This window comes from Ornithodoros turicata, chromosome 7 (genome assembly GCF_037126465.1).
Source record: "Ornithodoros turicata isolate Travis chromosome 7, ASM3712646v1, whole genome shotgun sequence".
In the NCBI taxonomy this organism is placed as follows: Eukaryota; Metazoa; Arthropoda; class Arachnida; order Ixodida; family Argasidae; genus Ornithodoros; species Ornithodoros turicata.
In genome coordinates this window covers 47892843-47914567 of record NC_088207.1, presented here as the reverse complement: position 1 = coordinate 47914567, position 21725 = coordinate 47892843, and the positions used below count along the sequence as shown (strand labels likewise).

Below are 21725 nucleotides of genomic sequence, written 5' to 3'. Positions count from 1 at the left end.
GCCTCGAAGCGACCGAGGAGAAGATTGCCCAACTATATCCGGTGTCGTCACATCCGCATCGCGAGGGTGGCGAGGGATCTCATTGGTCCACACGTCGAAGTTCACGTGGGTTAGCAGACGACGGAACCCGAAGAGGAGCGAGCGCGACGTCCCTAGCGTAATGCAAGCGTCTAAAGCCGCTAGATTCTTGACTCATGTTCGGGTGAGAACGGTCAACTGATGCAGCGCGGGCGCCGGCCTAGCAATTTCCGCGCGCTAGGCCGTGTTGCCATGGAATGACCAGCCGAATTAGCCATTACGCAACTACTATTTCGTATTCCGCAGTTTTAGAACAGGTTACCCAAGCGCTCGCCGCGATGGACGTCACATAAGCACCCGCAAACGGATGGGAAACTCGATGCTGGAGCGCACCAAGCATTAAAAAAAGAAGAAGAAGAAAAGTCTGCGATAGATTCTATTGGCGACGGGCCACAAGTGCAAAAGAGTTAGCGTGGACACGGAGTAAAGTGAGCTTGTTCGCCGTCCCAGGCGCCAAGCCTGCCGAAGTCACCACCTGCCTGCCTCTTCTTTTTCTTTTCCTTTTCTTTTCTTCCCCCTTTTCCTTTTTTTTTGGTATAGCAAGCCGACCTCCGTCTGGCTGGCCTTTCCTTTCTTTTTTTCTTAATAAATATATCCCCCCCCCCCCCCTGCCGAAGTGAAGAGGCGGACACCCTCGTTCGCGGTGATCGTAAATTTACATCTTTTGTGGCATAACCGCATTATCCCTCTACAAACTGGAACAATGAAATACGAAGTCCACCAAGAACAATAACAACAACAACAACATTATTTATGAGGAATGAGGAGTGTCATCGCCGGCGCGATGCTCTACCCCATTGCTGATGGTGGTGTGAGGAATGAAATAATGAGCCCCTTCACAATAAGGATCCAAGTCCTATTGTGTCCAAAATCCACCAAGAAAATGAAGAAGCAACAAAGAAACACCGCTCTATAGGCAGTGCGGAAGGGACCACTGATGTTTCCGCTTCTTCGATTTCAAAGTCTGGTGTCAGCGTCCGGACTATCACGGAAGTACGACTCAGCACTCACATTCTCGCTTCTTCCGATTTCCTCTGTGAAGCCTCTTTTGTCACGTTAATGAGTTTCCGTTCTTCCAACAATGTCATCGAATTTCCCTAGGCATTTCGAGTGAACGGTGACAATAGAGCCAATCCACTGTGGACATGGACACAATGGTCAGCACACTGCCAGATTCTATCAGTGTTCTAACATCTTTCTCCTCTATGTACCCTGCTTTGAATTAAAATCGGTTCAAGCAGACGGCAGACAGAATCCAAATTCCACTTCATAAAATAATAGGAACGTTTTCGCGATGCCTGCTTCAAATGTCGTGCAATGGGTATAGTCGGGCGTCATTCCTGTAAAGCGGCCTCCCACGCACTGCATTGTTACGTTGCGGCAATGCCGACCAGGAAACCGCGCAATTGCCAGCGGCACTTTTGATGGTGAATGCAACAGAGGGTATTTGTTCTCCCCCTTTTTCAGGTGGGATGAAGAGATCATGTCAAGCATCTGGAACATTTTATAACAAGGTGTGCTCGAATGACAAGAACTCACTATCCACACGCGCTGTTCCTCCTCAACTTCCACGAAGGATTAATTAATTGATTGATTGATCGATTGGAAAAAGAAAAAAATGGACGTGATAGTCCCAAAACACTCGGGACTGGCTGCTCCAGGACACGTTCATTAGGGCTCACTATACATAAAACAAATGAAGGAAAATGAGCATAACTCAGATAGCTTTCAGCTTATCGCTTTAGAGCTTTCAGCTTCTTTTTACTCTGGAACTTCCTCGGTTAGCAAATTTACGCCGGACGTTAATTAATTATTCGTGCACTGAAAGACCCGTCACACTGAATTATGCGTTCACTCTTAGTGATACATCTCATATCTGCCCTAAGAGTTGTCCTTCGTAGGAAAATGCTAGTTACTGCAAAATTGCTCTAAAATCCAGAGCTCAGCACAGAGAAGCTTTAGATACTATAAGCCTGTAAATAAAAAAAAAAAAAAAGTTGTGACATTACAAAATCATCCGTGCAGCCGAAAGCTAATAGGTCGAATTACGAATTTATCACCTAAGCTACGGAAGAAAATAATCCTATAGCGCTCAATGATTAGCGTCGAGCATTAGGAGAGGAATTACGAACGGTTGCTTTCGGCCGAGTGCAATATCTGTATGTAGGCAACTGACGAAGTTTTAAGCTTCGGAAGGATTAACGAAGGCGCATGTAAATTGCTGCCAGTTCACAGCAGAATTCCCTTACAAGTTCCATTAGAAAGAGTTTGAAGTATATAAATATTAAATGGTATTATATACGTCTGACACGAAGAACGCAAATATTTGTCGACCAGGTTTTGAAGATGCCGCAATGATCTCAATATGCTCGAGAATATCAAGTGTGAAGGACTTGCTTGAAGGGGATGCTTCTAATAATTTACAAGGTTCGGGGGATCATATTTATCAAGGTAGACGGTGGGACACCTTGGTAGAATCAGCGTCTTTAAGTAAAAATGAGGAAACCATGGTACTCACGGTCTTCTTACTCCCGTTCACGGGCTTCTGACTCGTGATGTGCTGAACAATGTCATTCCGAGCCAACGTTCGCAGCAGAAAAATACGTACCGTAACCAACTCACAGATAACTCTTTAGCGTTTTAAGGCGAGGCCAGTACTATTTTTGAAGTGTGATATGGGCAAGCATTACGCTTGTCCCATCCTACAGTTGGCAATACAACTCTTCTGTCGATTCAGTTTAACTTAAAACGGAAAATCTATGGTCGATAACTTCACTGGAAACTCTGCAACATTTCGTTCAAAACAATGAAGCAATGTTGCCAAACAAGACTTACACGCACGCCAAATTCGGCACCAGAAAAGTTCCTGCACAAAAAAAAAAAAAAAAAAAAAAAGAAAGGAAAGAAAGGGGCGTGCTGGAGCCCAACAACGGAATCAGAAATATTTATGATTCCGCGTTTTCGTTTTTTATTTTTGGGTGGACTCGGCGTATGTTTTTCGATGTTTATTGATTTTCACGAAATCGGTGTTTTTCGATGTTTTTCCTGGCGTGTGCACGGTTTACCCGACAGTTATCGACGGATAGAAATCACAAGGTAATTTCCGCACGACTGCTAATCAACATGGCGTTGTTCGGGTTCTACGGCTAACGAAAAAGTAAACGGACATTTTTCACAACCATCGTATTTCTGTATGGTTTTCTGATCTGCACCAACTTGCTGAGCACGTGCAGCAATTTATATCTCTCATGTCCTGGAATGTCCCCCTGTATTCGGTGTTTTTCGATTAAAACCGAATGAGGCAGAATGTACCCGGCGCATGCTTTTCGGTGTTTTTCGATTAAAACCGAAAACGCGGGACCCTAATGTATTCCACTGAAGATAATATTTTCAAGATAATACGTATCAAGCGTAAATATTATTTCGGTACCAGTGCTTTCCTCGCTCATACTGATTCCGAAACTACTCACCGTATCCTCATAAACGGAATATATATCGCTCCACAGAGCCAAAAAAAAAAAAGAAAGGCGGGACTGTGTAATAATAAAGGAAGCTGAGGAATAATTAGCTTGCTAACTCGTTGGCCACCCTATGCAGGAACGACGCAAGCAACGAGCGCTGCTTGGAGTCACATCGCGTTCATCCCACGTCGTCAATTCATTCTCTCTAAAAGGATCCCTTAACATGTTTTCCCCCTCGTTTACGACCCGTATTTAGCTAATTAGCCGTCCTGTACAATAGCCTTCATTGAAAGATGGCGATACTGCCCGTTGCAGACGACCAACCAGAGCTCGACATTGCTCCTGTTTAGTACTCTATCGCGATCGCACAATACTTCCGCTCCTATAGTCAAGAGTGAGTGCAGTAAGTTCGGCTAATGGGACATCGCGAGTGAATGAACTGAACCTGGGAAACATCAGTGTGCACTCACTCCTGCCAAACGAACGTGACGCCGTCGTCGTCTTTGTTGGCTAGGATATTTCGCGTCCCCTTCTCAAGGTCTATGTGGGTTGGCTTGTTTTCGTCTAAACTAATCAGGATAAAAGCACGAGTAGACGGCGGTTGACGCCAACAATACGAGGTCGAAATAGAGATTGGGTGGCACAAATTAGGCGTGCGTTAACGTGGTATATAAGGGACGTGGACACGTGCGATTGTCTCTTCTATTCGTTTATTTTGGCCTTGATAAAATGGATACGTTGGAGAAATCACGTAGCGGTCACGTCTTTGCTTGTGCGGTCGGTCGGTGTCATCAAGCAGTATACGTGAGCGATTATCACGGTGTCGGTTACTTACGTTGGTTACATTGTTGTACTCGGTTGGACTCTACAGCCAGCACTGATTCCACGGCAATGAAAAGTGTCTGCATGTTTGAGAATTGTGCCAAACGCTTTTAAATTAGCTTTATCAGGGCCTCGTTTGCCGTAAATTTTTTGCGAAACTCTCTTTAAAATGCTATTAAATATTTATTCAACGGGTTTTTAATTATTTTTTCCCCATAGTTGCTATGGTAGCTACGCAATTTCAGCGCACCGCAAACACAGTCTGGGGATCACCATTCCAATAAAGTTGTTGTTGTGTTGTTCTTCTGGAGATCACGTGCTAGTCGCACGTGACCGGTCCCGTGGGCCTATAAACCTACGAACAGACCTCCGGTGGTGGGGGTGAAAGGGTTCGCCGTTGTCGGCCACACAGATGTGGGCAACGTCACGACTGTGCGTCCTGGGCCGACTTCTAAGATAACTGTGCCGACATACGTCCGAAAGCGTCTGAGGAAAACACAGGAAAAACCCCAGACAGCACAGCCGGCACCAGGATTCGAACGCGGGTACCTCCCGGTCTCGACGTGACATGACCAGCACGCTAACCACTGAGCCACCCGAGAACAGACCTCCACACTTGTTTTGCCCTATTAACCTCTCGCTTAAAAAAAAAAAAAAAAAAATACCAAATCAACCTTAGGCAGCATTTGACCAAGTCATCCTTATACGTACAATGCGTTTCTGTCATGTTTGTTTGTTTTTCTTGTTTCTTCCTGTCTCTCTCTCTCTCCTTTCTCTCTCTCTCTCGTTTACTGCGCAATTGCACCGGCAATTGCTGGGGTACGCTCGCAGCGGTATCTCACGCTTGATTTGTGGCACTCGTCAGTTGCCGATGTCGTCGCCTATATTACGCCCTTCTCTTGTTGACATCACCAACATTGGCTAGAACGCTAGAACAGAACACACATTTAGATGTAGACGTACCCGGGAAGATGGGAAAGAAGGAGTGACGCTGAGTGGAGAGGCGTCCCCTGCGGTGGCTGACAATCACGTGGTCAGTGTTTTTTTTTTTTTCCTTCTTAGGAGAGAGGGGTGAGAAGCGGGGCGCTAGCTGCTGCAACTCGACTATCATTTCGCGTGGGAGGGTGTTCTGTTCGGGCGAGAAGGTGACAGTGCAAACCCGAAGAAATAATAAGCAAATACAAATAAATAATAAATACCACGTCACCACTATACCACGAGAAAAGACGTGTTCTTCGTAAGCGGCAAAAAAAGATAGGAAATACGACTGCCAAGTTTTGCTACACGTAACGTTGACCAAGGCAGTCGTACACTCTTAGAAAAAAAAAGGTGGAGCAGTTACACCTTTTAGGAGGTAATAGTTGTCGCATATGTTGTGCCTAAAATGTTGCAAAGTTCTATCTGCTACCTCACTCTCAAAACAGAACTTCACCGCATAACACGTTGTCCGACAACACTCTTAAAAATGAACTTCACCGCATAGCACGCTCCTAGCCAACCATCATATCAAATGATATCGTTATCTGGCCTGGGGGCTTAATCGCTTCATCGTCGTTACGGTCGTTACAAGCTAACGAGTGGCGGGAGATTCAAAAAGGTGTGCACGTGACACATTGCGCGTGACGTATACCACGACCTTCACGTATCGCGCGAAGAGCGCTGTGCACGTGTTTTATCACGTGCCCACCTTTTTAAATTTCCCGCCCGCCTTTTTGAATTTCCCGCCACTCGTTAGCTTGTAACGACTGTAACGACGATGAAGCGATTAAGCCCCCAGATTTGTTGAAAACGGGAAGCGTACGCCTTTTTTGTGACACCTATGCTGTTCATAATTGTAACAAAAAAGGCGTACGCCTCCTGTATTACCAAATCAGGACAGATAACGATATCATTCGAGATGATGGTTGGTTAGGAGCGTGCTATGCGGTGAAGTTCATTTCTAAGAGTGTAGGTGCTAACTATGAAAGTTACCACCTTTTCACGCCCTTTTTTTCTTAGAGTGTATGGTCGATATCGCTCAATCGTTGCAGTCTTTGCACATAAATAACGCGCAGGCGAAGTGCACATTGCTTAGCTGCCGCACTTAACCCGCAATGATCTCACAACGCCACCCAAACGTGCTCTTTTCATAGTGTCTACGGACATGATTCCCAACTGAAAGGTGTATACCTGACAGGATTCATTGACGAATTGGTACGTTATAATATCGGGTTAACTTACCTTCAGCGATACAGAATTTAACACGATGTTATCTACAAGCTATACTCAACAACGGCCTCTGTTTTAACGGGAATTGCAATGTATCCATTTTGCAGGTAGAAACAGCGGTTCAACAGACCGGATTCAAGAGGGTAAAGCGGGGATATACTGAACTCCGGTTAGGACCCGAAAATTTACGGCTTCAAAGAGAACCAACGGACCCTTACTTCCCCTACCAATGGTATCTGGTAAGCACTCGTTGTTTTACAGCAAATTTTGCCACACTTTTGTAGCGAAAGTCGATGAAAACTAGCCGCGGTATTCCTATCATGTGTAGCCTTGGACATGTACAATACCTAGGCGTCTAACTTCGGGCCAATTATACTAATCGTTTATTACCAGTATGACTCATATGGTTGGTTGGTTTTCTCGCCGAGGGAAGCCATTGATTAAAGGAAACGAAAAAAGATCCAATCACACGTGCTTTTGCCAACAGTTTGTTGTTACCTACTTCAAAACAAGCGAAGGAGATGAAGGTTTTAGTAGCGCATGGAACACGTGAGGTTCAGATGAGAGAAACTCCGGCTGCTCCGGCTCCTGTGTGGCTGGTGGCCACTGTTCCTAGTGGTGGAAGAAGAAGAAGAAACTCCATGTTGCACACATATGACAAGCTCAATACATGCGACACGTAAAAATCCATTGCAAGAATGCTTGCAATCACGCTATGCAGTTGGCAATACAACTACGCTACAGAAAACGTGCAAGTACACAATATGCAAACACCAAAATATGTAGCGTGGAAGCCGAAACGTGTTGCTGATTCGTTTACGTCTGAAGACGCAAAAAATCCTTACAAACGTGCAAAAAATCAAAGTGGCTCGAAACCACGCATTCTATAAGCAACATCCTGCTGCTCTCGAGCAAATCTCCTTACCAAAGAAACTGCTTTGCGTGTCAAGGGCACTTACACGACAAAGGGTTTAAGAAACTCTGTCGTATCCAAGACAAACAGGGCTCGCTGAGGGTCGCACCGATTCAGAGTAAACGTTCACAGAGAGTAATCTGGTTTGGGAAGAGCGGCGTGGGCTTCGTCTAAACCGCCTTGACGGCACATTACCCTAACTTTCACTCACTCCTTTCAAAACAAGGTCAGACTACGTTAGACCTTAATGGAGGTTCATGTGAAGTGGTTTATCGGTGTTAGCGTACGAAGAAAAGCCACGAAGCACATGTTCACATTTAAGCAGAGCTGCGATGTAGGATTGGTTTGGCGCTTTGACGAATTCAAATGCGGTATTATGATGCCTCAAGGAGTGAGCTACCTCAGCATCGGAGACGTCAAGCTGTAGGCTATGGGTAAAACGATAGCGAGGAAGGTATTGTGGTCGTTTCACCAGAAGCGTAAATAGTGACGGAAACGGAACTAATTCCCTTATCATGACTGGAAGCGAGGATGCCCGACGGAAATGAGAATGTTTTCGGTATGGTTGTTCCACAACAAATCGATATTTTGTCGAAGAGTCGTGACGGATCATCATTATGCGCAGTATTCGATTCCCGAACGCCATTGTTCTCACTGTATACACGCGGGAGACACATTGCGCAGCATAGTTCATAGTTGGCTCGTAAGACTATAGTCAGTACAAGCAGATGTGATTTCCTCCCAATGTTCAGTATAGGCTCTGAGAGGAGCTTGTAGTGATCCAAGAGACAATGAAGTGCTGACCGTCTCCATGACCTCCCAGGGTGGCACCGACGCGCCAGCCCCGGCGCCGCACGTCAATTCCGTCGCGGTCCGACTCCCTGCATTCTGGCCCGCCAATCCCTCAGTGTGGTTCTTGCAGGCAGAATGCCAATTTCAGCTCGCCGGGATCTCCACACAACCTGCGAAATTCAGGCACGTCGTATCCGTCCTTCCGCCCGAAGTCGCTTCCGACGTCGCGGACGTCCTGATGGCCCCAATGGGCGAAACACCGTACGACACCCTCAAATCTGCTCTTATTGAACGTACTATGGCCTCCGAACGACGCAGATACCAACAATTGCTGTCTGCTGAAGACCTGGGCGACCGCCGCCCATCGCAGTTCCTACGACATCTTCAAGGCTTGCTAGGCGACCGGGCCTCGTCCTTCGATGAACGCTTACTCAAGGAATTGTTCCTCCAGCGACTCCCTACCACCGTACAGATGATTCTTGCCACGGCCACCAACCTTTCGCTTTCGGAACTCTCTCTACACGCCGACAAGATCATGGAGGTGGCACCGCCGCCTGTTTGCGCCATCGCCTCACACCACTCTGCCTCCCAGCACCATCCAGCGCAATCTAGCGTCCCCGCCGTTTCCCAGACCATCCCTGCCTCTAAACTTTCACCCTTGAGGGCAGACATTCAGTCCTTGGCGGAGGCAGTGGCTTCTTTGCGCCAGTTCCAGCCCGCCCCCGCTGCGTCCCACCGCCCCCCCCCCTTCTCTCGCCGCGACGGAAGGCGCCCACGCTCCCGCTCGCCTCGTACGGACAACAGTCGCCGCAGGCATCCGACACCTTCGCCAGTCCCTCCGAACCCGACCACCTTTTGCTGGTACCATTGGTCGTTCGGGGCACACGCTCGTAACTGCACCCCACCCTGCACGTGGCCGGGAAACCAGCCTGGGGACCGCTAGAGGCGGCGTCCGCGTCCCCTCAATCTCCCTGCCGCCTCTTTTACGTGTTGGACTTGATTTCCCGGAAACGCTTTCTTGTCGACACCGGGGCTCAGGTCAGCATACTACCGGCAACTTCTTCGGAAAAGCGCAGATCACCTACGTATCACCTCGTTGCCGTAAACAACTTGCACTCCTTGCCAGCTGTCAAAGTGCCACCGCCACACAAAGTCTCCGATTGGCACGTTCCTCCCCCCGTCACACCGCTTTGCTGCCGTGCACATCGACATCGTGGGCCCCCTCCCTCACTCTCATGGCCAACGATACATTCTCACATGCGTGGACCGCTTCACCCGTTGGCCAGAGGCAACCCCCATGGCGGATTCAACGGCCGAAACGGTCGCTTCCACGTTTCTTTCCTCCTGGATCGCCCGTTTCGGCGTGCCAACGGAAGTCGTCACTGATCGCGGTCCCCAATTCGAGAGCCGCCTATTTACAGCATTCACCAAGCTCCTTGGTACCACGCGCCTCCGCACCACCGCGTACCACCCTGCCTCCAACGGCTTGGTGGAGCGTTTGCATCGACATCTCAAGCAAGCCCTGATGGCCCGCGGCGCGCCCCAGCACTGGACCGAGAATCTGCCGCTGGTCCTCGTCGGCATTCGCGCGGCCTTGAAGACTGACATCCAGTGTTCCTCCGCGGAATTGGTATACAGCACTACCATCCGCATACCTGCTGACGTGTTTCAAGTCTCCCCCCTGCCGCCCGATGCCCCCTCTGACTACGTGCGCCGTCTCCAATCTACACTCTCCCGCCTTCATCCTACGGCTACCCGCCCTCCCCCGCCGTCGCCGGGATACCTTCCCAAGGCTCTATCTGAAGCCTCTCACATTTTCCTCCGCGTGGACAGGCTTCGACGGGCTCTTCAGGCCCCATATTCCGGCCCGCACAAAGTGCTCCGTCATGGCACGAAGACCCTCGTCATCGACCTCAACGGCAAGCCGGAAACGGTGTCCATAGACCGCACCAAGCCAGCCTTCATCGACGCGCCCTCCGTGCAGGCCTTCGACACGCCTCTTCCATCGGGCCCGGTGTCCCCCGCCCCGCGCCCTAAAAAGTCCGTTTCCTGGGCTCCCTTGCTTCGGACAATCCTTCCAGTCCCCCCGTGGGGGAGGGTAGTTTGTAGTGATCCAAGGGACAATGAAGTGCTGACTACAGCACGCTCACGCTTCTGGAGCCCGTGCTCCGAATAAACACTTCTTTTCTGCTGCCGCACTGGCCGTTCCGGTTGCCTCTTTCTCTGGCTCCGGTCGAGCTCCCACAAGCTAACCGCACGGGAGCTTGTTGCTCGTTGAAGGAGAGTACGGTACGCAAGTTGTCTAAGATGTCCGCAAGCGTGTCCGGCAACAACGGCAAGACATCATTACCCTCCTTCCCCCTTTGTTTTTGGAGTACACAGAGTGTACCCTTTTAGTGTACCCTTAGAGTGCCCTTTTGTTTTTAGAGTGTGCACACGAAATGGTGCATCCCTTCCAGCAAATTTACAGCAGTGGTGAATGAAGTACGCTCACACAGTATTGCTAATGTGGGGCAGTCTTCAGTCTTTGTACCTCGTTTTTCTTCGTTTAGCTACTCTTCAGAGGTGTCTAAAGGGTGTATACTTGTTCTGTACCGGAGAACACCCCCTTCTCTCCCTGTGGATAGAACATACGGGTCCATAGCGCGGAACACTTCATGCATACGCGGCACTCAGCTCACTGAAACATGCACAGCTCGACCATGCACTTCAGGCGAGCACAGACGGTTGTGCTCTTCAACCGCTTGCATTTTTAATACTATGGAAACTTGATTCGGAACGAAAGAGAATATGTTCTCGAATTTAAGTAACGCGCACGTGCTTGCAAAATGCACAAAGCGCCTCACTGAATGGCCGACGGGCACTATCCCACCCACTGTCTCGGTTAAATTGAAATCTAATTAAATATGCTAGCGACAGTCGCAGCTGAAGCACGATATATTATTAAAGTTACACGTAAGCACAACAGCCTAGGTTTGTACACTTCTTATTTTCAACAAACCAGGAAAGAGAATTTGCCCTTTTCCCTAATGCCAGAAATTTGTTATTCTGAATCGGACGGTTCATTCTTCTATGCGGCGAAGTTTTTTGTTCGACAGCGTTCGCGATACTGTTACTTGGCTTTCTGTTCTTCTCTAAAAATAGATTTTCTGAACTAAAAAAAGGACGAACAAACAAGCAAGGTACTCGTAAGCCAATACGTGAAAAATGAACGGATCTGCGGCAGTTAGAGATTTGTCAGAAGCAGCAGGAGCCCCTTTTTTGTGTGCAGCAGCCAGCAAAGAAAATAAGGATTTGGAAAAAGGAAAACAAAGAAATATTAGAAAAATAAAGGCGTACGAAAAGGAAGCGAAAGAGCCACACACACTGCTCCTGGTATACAAACGCAAGCCACTCCAGCTTCCATCTGCAATGTTAGCTCTCACATGAACGGGCGTGACCACTCGAGCGTCCTCCTCCGATTTCAACAGCCTTCGACGTTTGAAACTGTGCTTACGTTGAAGAAGATAGAAAGACTTGGCTTGTGAGAATAACGCTTCTTTACGTGTTTTTCTTCGGCGCTGTAGAAAAATGTTGGCCAGAATGGTGGGAAGCCGCGGTTGGATCTCAACGTTGAAGCGGCCTGGGCGCAGGGATTCACGGGAAAAAATGTTACGACAGCCATAATGGATGATGGTAAGCCGCTATTTCGTGGTTCTTTTACTTGTGTTTGCGATCTGGCTGTGCTGTAGTGCTGGTGGTGGCTCTTGCCTAACCGAAACTGCTGTGCAACCCACATCCCCCCAAGAATGTTGTGTGGTTTCGAAATGGACTGAGAACGTCTGCACTTTTTTTTATCTCTCTCTCTCTCTCTTCAATTTTTGTGTGACGTGCATATGGTGTGATTCTCGACTGAGACGGAGTTTGCTCCGCAATAAAATTGAAGAATGTCAGGAACAGCATGGTACACACTCTCAGAGCAGAACTTGACCGCATAGCGGTTGTGCGCCAGCCCCTGCCGCGAATGACAGGGTTATCGCTTCTGATTTGAAGGGAGAGGTGGGCGTACGGCTTTTTTTGTAGCAATCATTATATATCCAAATCGCTACAAAAGGGCGTTCCGTGCTTTTCACAAATCAGGAGTCATAGCAGCATCATTCTGCACAATGGTTGGCCTTCAGCGTGCTATGTGATGAAGCTCTGTTTTCAGCACTAAGCGTCAGCGGGCGCTAACCTACACTCCCAAAATAGAACTTCATCACATAGCACGCTCCTAGCCAACCATCACCCGAGTGACATTGTTCTTTCTCCTGATTTGCCGAAAACGGAAATGGGTTGGGGGGGGGGGGGGGGGGCGTACTCCATTTTTGTGGTATCAAGCAGTTCATCATTACCACAAAATGGCGTACGCCCCACGTTTTCATCAAATCAGGGCAGATAACGATTGATAGGGATTGATAGGGATGGATAGGATAGGGAACGTGACGTTGCCCACATACCTGAGGCCGACAACGCCAAGCCCTATCACCACCACCACCACCACCATCATCATTTTTAGGACTGCGTGCTTAAATCTACAACTAAACATAAGAATACATACACGAATCTGTAACGTCCTTTCGGAAGTCGTTCAATTCCCAATTAGAATCATCTCAAATAAAAATCATCATAGTCCCTGCGGCTCAGTTGGGTACATGCAGTTTTTTGTCTTACTTCAATGCATCCCAAAACAAAAACAATGGAGGTACAAACAGGAGGCGTACGCCTTTTTATGCCACTTACGCAGTTATGTTGATTGCCACAAAAGGGTGTACACACCGTGCTTTCCACAAATCAAGAGTGATACCGCACTCTAAAAAACGGTTGTTGGTGGTGGTAATGGTGAAAGGGATCTCTACACTCTTAAAAATGAACTTCACCGCATAGCACGCTTCTAACCAACCATCATCTCAAATGATATCGTTATCTGCCCTGATTTGTTGAAAACGGGAAGTGTACGCCTTTTCTGTGACAATTATGAACAGCATAAGTGTCACAAAAAAGGCGTACGCCTCCCGTTTTCAACAAATCAGGGCAGATAACGATATCATTCGAGATGATGGTTGGCCAGGAGCGTGCTATGCGGTGAAGTTAATTTTTAGGAGTGTATTGTCAGCCTTACAGCATGGGCCGACTTCCACGCTCTTAAAAATGAACTTCACCGCATAGCACGCTCCTAGCCAACCATCATCTTGAATGATATCGTTATCTGCTCTGGTTTGCTGAAAACGGGAGGCGTACGCCTTTTTTCTGACAATTACGAACAGCAGAAGTGTCACAAAAAAGGCGTACGCCTCCCGTTTTGAACAAATCAGAGCAGATAACGATATCATTCGAAATGATTGTTGGCCAGGAGCGTGCTATGCGGCGAAGTTCATTTCTAAGAGTGCAAGGGAACTGTGCCGACTCTAAAAAAAAAAAAAAAGGAAAAAAAAACTTCACCACATAGCACGCTCTTATCCAATCACGATCCCGAATTATCGTTCTGCCCCCTGATTGGTTAAAAACGGGAGGCGTACGCCTTTTTTGGCACGCTTCAGCAACTCCAAAAAAGGCGTACGCCCCACGCCTTCCACAAATCGGGGGTGATGACGGTATCATTCTGTGCTATGGTTGGTCTTCACCGTGCTCTCTTGTGAAGTTCAGTTCTTACATTCTAAAAACAGAACTTCACCATATAGCACGCTGTGCTCCAACCATTACCAAGAATGATAGGGTTATCGCTTCTGATGCGAAGAGAAAAGTTTTTGTGGCAATTTTCATATATCCAAATTGTCACAAAAAGGCGTACGCCCACCTCTCTCTTCGAATCAGAGGCGATAACCGTATCATTCGCTGCAATGGTTGGCGCACAGCGTGTTATGCGGAGTTCTCTTTTTAGAGTGTAGTGCGGCACGATTCTGTGTAACTGGTTAACCTTCAGTTCTGTTCTTCAGTTGTGTTGTTCAGTTTTCTTCTCCAGTTCTGTTGCAAAAGCGAATAATACGAGCCTTTGTGGGCTCAAATGTTTGAACTTCTGCAATTCGAAACTGTGTACTCCACTGAAAAGGACTGGGTCGATTATTCAAACTAGCTGAAGCTCAAATGTTTGAACTTTCCCAATTCGGAACTGTGTTCTCCAATGAAGAGGATTAGTTCGGCTATTCAAAGAGGGTAACCATACACTGAGCAGACTACACAGCGAGGGATCCCAAGGAGAAAAATCGGCGAAATAATTACCCCATTAGACTTCCGTCCAGACTTCTTTCGATTAAATTATGCGGTAGCCTCCCGGTGGCAAAGGGATGATGATGAACTCAGTCAACTCGCTGGTGGACGTCGCCTTTCTAATATACGTTCTTCTTTTGCTTTCATAGGTGTTGACTATATGCATCCCGACCTGAGGGATAATTACGTAAGTACTGCATATATCTCCCCGGCACATATACTGCTTCGGTGCAGCCTCTTTGCGTTCCTCGTCTCGCTCGAGGAGATATATATATGGAAATGGGCCTTTATGAAAGTGCGAGACGATGGAGAAAGACCGCCTTAATCTAGTGATGCAAGCTGCGCAGTACTAAGCAAAGCAAAGCTAAGAAGTTGGAAAGTTTGTTAATATCCCATCTTGCAACAATCGATAAATTCTTCGCAAGGTGCGTTTCCCTAAATATACTTTGCTCACCTGTGTGATCTAGCATTACGTATTCCCTGTTGAAATATGATGAATTGAATGGAATTGGAAATGAAAGACTTGTAGGTGTAGGCTCCATCAACACGAATCAAAATGAATAATTAATTAGCGCAAACGTCTACTTTGATCATACAAAGCGTAAGTATTGTCTAGAGTTGGACTCCACTCTGAAGGATGTCATCGGGTTCTTCAATGTTTTCGTGTTGCACCTTTTAACGTGCACTCTTCTGAATTAATTTCATCATTCATCGCAGAATGCCAGAGCAAGTTACGACTTCAGTAGCAATGACCCATTTCCCTATCCGAGGTACACAGACGACTGGTTTAACAGGTGAGTGGCTGTTCGGTAACGGAACGAAAGACTATTTTTAGAGCCATATAACTAATTACTTTCTCCAATGATGTAATGGTCTGGACACTTTCCTCAACAACCCATGTTCTCAAGAAGTGACCCTTAAGGTTTCTTGTTCGTTGTCTCATGCTATGTTCGTCTCGCTTGACCGGCTTCTCGACACAGGCCTTCTTTTGCAAATACGTACTTGATTGAACTCTAGTTTACTTGGCTAGCTAGTTAGGTTCCGCCACGACGAGGCAGCTTTCGCAAATGGAGTCTTTACGCAACGTGCTTAATTAGTTTACGTAACAGAAAGAGTAATCTCTCGTTCTACTTTGAGGACTGTGCTCGTCGAAATTACGAAAGGCTTTCGTAAGATGAACGTATTTTTAGATTCAGAACGTTTCGTGAACACCGTGGATCGTATTGAATCTAATTTTTGACGAAGCTGTTTTCGAAATGATATTACACTTTTATTGAAAACCTTTTAATGTTTCGTGATATCGTCTATTTATTTTTCGCATTGTTAGTGTGGTGGTTACAAAATTTTAGCATACCTCAAACACAGTTTTATTTGTAATTAATACAATAATTACTACAACACGGATCGTCTTGAACGTAAGTTTTAACGAAACTCTTTTCGAAATGATACTGCATTTTTATTTAAAGCTGTTTCGTGATATCGTTTATTTATGTTTTGCATTGTTACTGTGGCGGATACACAATTTCAGCGTACCTTAAACACAGTCAATTTGTAATTAATACCATAATTAATACAACCATTGACGCAAAACAACACCAATACCCTTTCCACGCACCTATTCCCACCGTCAACGTTAGGAGCAGATGACACCCACGGCAGGACCGTGAGAGACTATCGCTACTATCGCGTACAATTTATCGCAATGGCCTTGGGTCCAGCGGCCTTACGTCTCTTCTTCCTCTTTTTTTCTTCTTCTTCTGCATCTATCTACCGGCGGCCTACGCGATAACAACCCCAGGCTCATAACAGAGCATGCTATACATCAACAATGAAACCCAATGCGGAAACACACTCCAGGCGTTCACCGTTTCCCGGAAAAGGAAAGAAATAGCCGTCAACGTCAATCGTCCACAGTTGCCAGCAGCAGCAGCAGCAGCACCGAGAAAGCTTCCCACACAAAAGACGAGTCCTGCGACGCGGGTCTTCCGCGTGAAAGGAGTGTTTCAAGGAGTGCGTGAAGGCGAATGAAGGGCAAGATATTGGCAGTGATGGGGTCAGAAAATAGCAGAGCACGATGTAGTCATAAGCTGGTGTGAGTGACGAGGTCTGCGTTAACGGGGATGAATGCCTCCACAGTATTTTTTTTAACGCTTTTCGACGTGTGAAAGTGTTGTTTTTGTAATTAAACACCTTTTTTTTTATTCCGCAGGCTCAGCTAAATGTTGTAATAACTGTGTTGACAAAATTGATGAGGAGGATCAGTGGAATTTGTGCGGTAGACATGCGCTAACATTAGCTAACATCGTGGCGTATCTGCCACCTTAAACCTAGGTACGGTTCGGGAGTTTTAGAGCTGTTTCGCCTAGGATTCCAATTCCAATCCAACGCCAATCCAATCCAATCCTATCCAAAACAATGTCGAGGCCTCAGACGGAGGCCCGTCAGCGGTCAATTTTTTCCAACATGGGGGTTCTAATGCTAACGCATTAAAAGCTCTTTGCAAAAGACATTCTGAAACAGTGTTATATATAGAATATGCCCTCCTAAAATGGTATTTCATCTTGGATATGGCCTTTGAAATGGTGCTTTTTGTAGAACATACCTTTCAGAAGTGCTTTTTATAAAACACCCCTTCCCTATCGCGGCCGTGCGTTATCTTAATGACTTACCTGCAAGATTTCATGCAAACGCAGTTTATGGTTCTTTTATAAAGGGGATATTTATAAATCTTACCTCGCTGGATATGAGCGACAGAGCTTCATGTTACCGTATTTTAAGGCACTCAAACTTATTAAATATTGCAATATTTAACACGTGGTATATTTCAACGATATTCTTTGTGCAGATTTTTTTTTTCCCACTATAAAATTCTTCGGTGCAAGTGTTTGCATTTGCCGCACCGTCGTATCTGTACACTCTTAAAATAGAACTTTACACCATAACACGCTGAAGGCCAACCACTGCACAGAATGAGACCTTTATCACTTTTGATTCGTGGAAAACCCGAGGCGTACGCCTTTTCGAGACACTGAACATATAACTACACTCTAAAAACTGAACTGAACGCATCGCACGTTCTGCGCCAACCATTGCCACGAATGATATGGCTATCGCTTCTGATTCGAAGAGAGAGGGGGCGTACGCCTTTTTGTGTCAGTTTGGATATATGATCATTGACACAAAAAGGCGTACGCCTCTCTCTCTCCTCGAATCAGACGCGATAACCCTATCATTCGTCGCAACGGTTGGCACAGAACGTGCTATGCGGTGAACTTCTGTTTTCAGAGTGTACACTCTTAAAAATGAACTTCATCGCATAGCACGCTCCTAGCCAACCACCATCTCGATTGATATAGTTATCTGTCTGTTGAAAACAAGAGGCGTACGCCTTTTCTGTGACAATTATGAACAGCATAAGTGTCACAAAAAAGGCGTACGCCTCTCGTTTTCAACAAATCAGGACAGATAACGGTATCATTCGAGATTATGGTTGGCTAGGAGCGTGCTATGCGGTGAAGTTCATTTTTAAGAGTGTACATAAGTGTCCTGAAATGGCGTACACCTCCTCTTTTCAACAAATCAACAGTGATAAAGGCGTCATTCGGTACAATATTTGGCCTTCACCGTGCTTTGCGGTGAAGACTATATTACCATTGCAATGGATGATACCTTTATCACTCCTGGTTTGTGGAAAGCGACTTTTTGTGAGAATTAACATACCCACATCAGTGTAAAAAAAAGGGCGTACGTCTCCTGTTTCTAACCAATCAGGGGACCGTTCTATGCCATTCGAAATTATGGTTGGCTAGAAGCATGCTATGCGGTGAACCTCTCTTTTAAAAGGCCGACAACAGCGAGCCGTTTCACCATCATCACCACCACCACCACCACCACCATCTCTTTTAAGAGTATAGGCCCGTACAGGATAAAAAGCGCTTCTCTCTCTTTCTCTCTCTCTCTACGTTATCTATGCCCCTAGCGAAGGCCTGCATCATTAGAAAGTTATAATGCATCGTACGCTACCGCCTTTGCGTATCTAAGTGATAGCGTTGGTGATTCTGCGCACGCACAAACCATAAAGAGAGCTTCGCGCAGTGCGCAGAGCCTCCACGCTTTCCCCTACGTACGCAAAGCCGATAGCGTACTATGCACGAAAACTCACTATTATTTAAGGCATCCACTACACTATGAAACCTCATTCCGCTCGAATGGAGTCTTTTACATTCAAATACCTTGCGTACTAATCTTGTTGACACATGCAACAAAAGAACGGGTTTTGTGAACATCCCTTCCAGAGGATCACACCGGTGGAACTTCATTCTTTCTTTCTTTTTCTTTTTTTTTTTGTTTGCGCCTTTTCGTTTGCATACGAAATGCTCTCTCGTCAAAATTGGATTCTTGTCTCGTTTCACAGTCATGGAACAAGATGCGCGGGCGAAGTCTCTGCGAAGCGAGACAATGGAGTTTGCGGCGTTGGAGTTGCTTACGACTCCAAAGTGGCTGGTAAGAAGCTTAAATTTTACTTCGTACTGAGTTTACTTACACGTCGAAACTGATCCACCCAGAGATTCGTTCATATACTGCCGGTCATTCATGCTACGCACTCTTTGATCAAACAATTTATGCGAACGCTCGTGACAGCATTACACCGCATGCGTACCAATTTGGTATAATGTATATAATGTAACGTATATAATGTCTTTTAACGTTTCAGGCATTCGTATGTTGGACCAGCCCTACATGACTGATCTAATCGAAGCAAACTCAATGGGTCACGAACCAAACCTTATCGACATCTACAGTGCCTCGTGGGGTCCTACAGACGACGGGAAGACGGTTGACGGACCCAGAAACGCTACCATGCGCGCAATTGTCCGGGGAGTCAATGAGGTACTTCACTCGTTTACTTCAACTCCTTTTTAAGCAAAATTGTCGCCGTATATCACGCTCCGAGGTTCGGGAGTTATGCTACGCGCTGCTGCATCTTAATGCGTTAGCATTAGAAGCCCCGTTTTGAAGAAAAGCCGGCATCGTAGCGGGGTGACTGTGGTGTCCGTGTACAGCGCGGCACGGGATGGAGAGGAGCGAATCAGGCTGCGCTCCGCATGCTGATTCGCTCTTCTCCGTCACGTGGAAGCGCGAAGCGGCAGCGCAGCCGTCGCGGAACTCCTCAGCTGGAGCCAGGGTTGCCAGATTTGTTTACTTGTAGCCAAATTGGACCGTTTTCGGTTTCGTTTGGTGTCTTAAAAAACCGAGTTGGCTACTTGACTATTTTTTACAGTATAGATGCGGAAGTTGGTCTAATTGACAGTCCTATCTCATCATCGTCTCCTAGTCCTATCTCTTATCGGTTAGTTGGTGAAACATTATGAAAACGAAATCCTGAGACAGAGGAACGAAACGTTGTTTTGGTTTCATCATATTTCCAATAGGATTGCTTTCGTGCATTTTGCTTTCGTTCGTTTGTTTGGTTGTTTGTAAGGAGGAAAAGGAGCAGGAATTCGTCATATTGTTTTTAATCGCAGTTTGCACGCTAAAGCGATAGCGTTATAGGGCGTAGCAACACGGCGACGACAGCAGTGCTCGTATGTAGGGGAAAAGGAAGGAGTTACAGTGGCGCCCAAACTACAGTGCAGGCGCCCGATGATCAGGATCAGATCTGCATGATCAGGATCCGCATATCTCCGTGAAGATAACGACATTTGAACGCGTTTAGCAGAATGACGAGCTCGAGCTTGGGCAGGGCCGAATCTTGCGCTTCTTATCATTAGCGCAGGACTCAGGTTCTCCTTTTCCTCCTCCGTGTAAGCGCTTTCATACACGTAACGATCTGTTACCGTCATATATCTAAAGAAAATCTAAAACAAACGTACTTATGTCGTTCCTGCACGCAACGACGTGATTACGTAATATATCCGTCGGCACATTGTTTCATTCCGATGCTAAACGTTCAGGGACGCAATGGCCTGGGCAATATCTACGTCTGGGCATCTGGCGACGGTGGAGAAGACGACGACTGCAACTGCGACGGCTACGCGGCGTCCATGTGGACGGTTTCCATAAACTCGGCGATCAACAACGGAGAAAATGCTCACTACGACGAGTCCTGCTCTTCAACGCTAGCGTCGACGTTCAGCAATGGGGCAAAAGACCCGCACACCGGAGTTGTAAGTCTTGCTGGCAGTAACACATTGCATGGGATCGCGAACTGATTTCTCCTGTAAAGCGTGCTCTGCCGCAATATGAGCCTTAGTGAGGTGAAGCCAACATTAAGGAACCCCCGGAATTCATGACGCAGTGTGGGACCAAGGACGACGCAGACAGCGCAACCGCCTTTCTAGCGTCTGAATTAATTAGGATGTATTAGGAAAATATTACTGCCTGAAAAGACTACATGAAAAAGCACGTTTTCATATTTTCCCTCCCTTAGCCGTTGTGGGCAAATAATTTTCAGACTCTTTTTGTGTGTGTTCTAAATATGTACCCCTCGTGATTGTTCTCTGACGTACGAACCGCGTTTGAAAGTTTTCCCCGCAAGTATCTAATGTGCGCTTTGTCTTCTAGGCTACGACAGACCTATACGGAAAATGCACAAAGACACATTCGGGAACATCAGCCGCTGCTCCGGAAGCAGCGGGAGTGTTTGCCTTGGCCCTTGACGCGAAGTAAGTACTTTGCACATCTCTTCATGAAGCACCCAAGAGAGACGAAACGTCTCCAATTCTATTAGGTTGCGACAGAATTACGCTCTACCGGTTCAAAGGCTCCGGGCATAGAAATGAAATAGGAACTTTCCAAACGTTGCGCGTTGGAAAAGACATTGGCGAAAAGGGCCAAGCAAAGCAATACAAGCCTTAACGAGGAAAAGCTCTAATGTTCATGGGAACGATGTTAATACGTTTTCGGACTTACAGCTGTAACGATGATTTTAAAATGAAAAAGGTATTCTGTACTAACGTATTAACAAACCAACTTGCGCACAGGGAGCGAAGGTTATCTAACGAACTCATGTAAACTCCATATTCTAAAAACAAAAGCGAACTTCACTGCATAACACGCTCAAAACCATACAAAGAGGCATACACCAATCAGGAAAGAGAGCGATGCCATCCTCAGTGACGGTTGGCTCAGAGTGTGTTATGCGGTGAAGCACTCAACCGAAATTCCCGTACCGAGACGATATTTGGCAGTACTTGAGCTTTTTTTATATATATATCCTCACGAAC

General features: G+C 46.6%; 1 protein-coding gene across 1 annotated transcript in view; it reads left to right on the top strand.

The window, feature by feature from the left end:
• The window catches only part of LOC135401337 (neuroendocrine convertase 2-like), a 96795-nt gene that overhangs the window by 67213 nt on the left and 7857 nt on the right, over nucleotides 1-21725 (top strand). The window contains exons 3-10 of the mRNA XM_064633686.1: nucleotides 6677-6808; nucleotides 11841-11949; nucleotides 14649-14686; nucleotides 15217-15293; nucleotides 18914-19002; nucleotides 19214-19389; nucleotides 20454-20666; nucleotides 21064-21164. Coding sequence (XP_064489756.1) covers nucleotides 6677-6808; nucleotides 11841-11949; nucleotides 14649-14686; nucleotides 15217-15293; nucleotides 18914-19002; nucleotides 19214-19389; nucleotides 20454-20666; nucleotides 21064-21164 — 935 coding nt within the window. The remainder of the gene's footprint in view (nucleotides 1-6676; nucleotides 6809-11840; nucleotides 11950-14648; nucleotides 14687-15216; nucleotides 15294-18913; nucleotides 19003-19213; nucleotides 19390-20453; nucleotides 20667-21063; nucleotides 21165-21725) is intronic.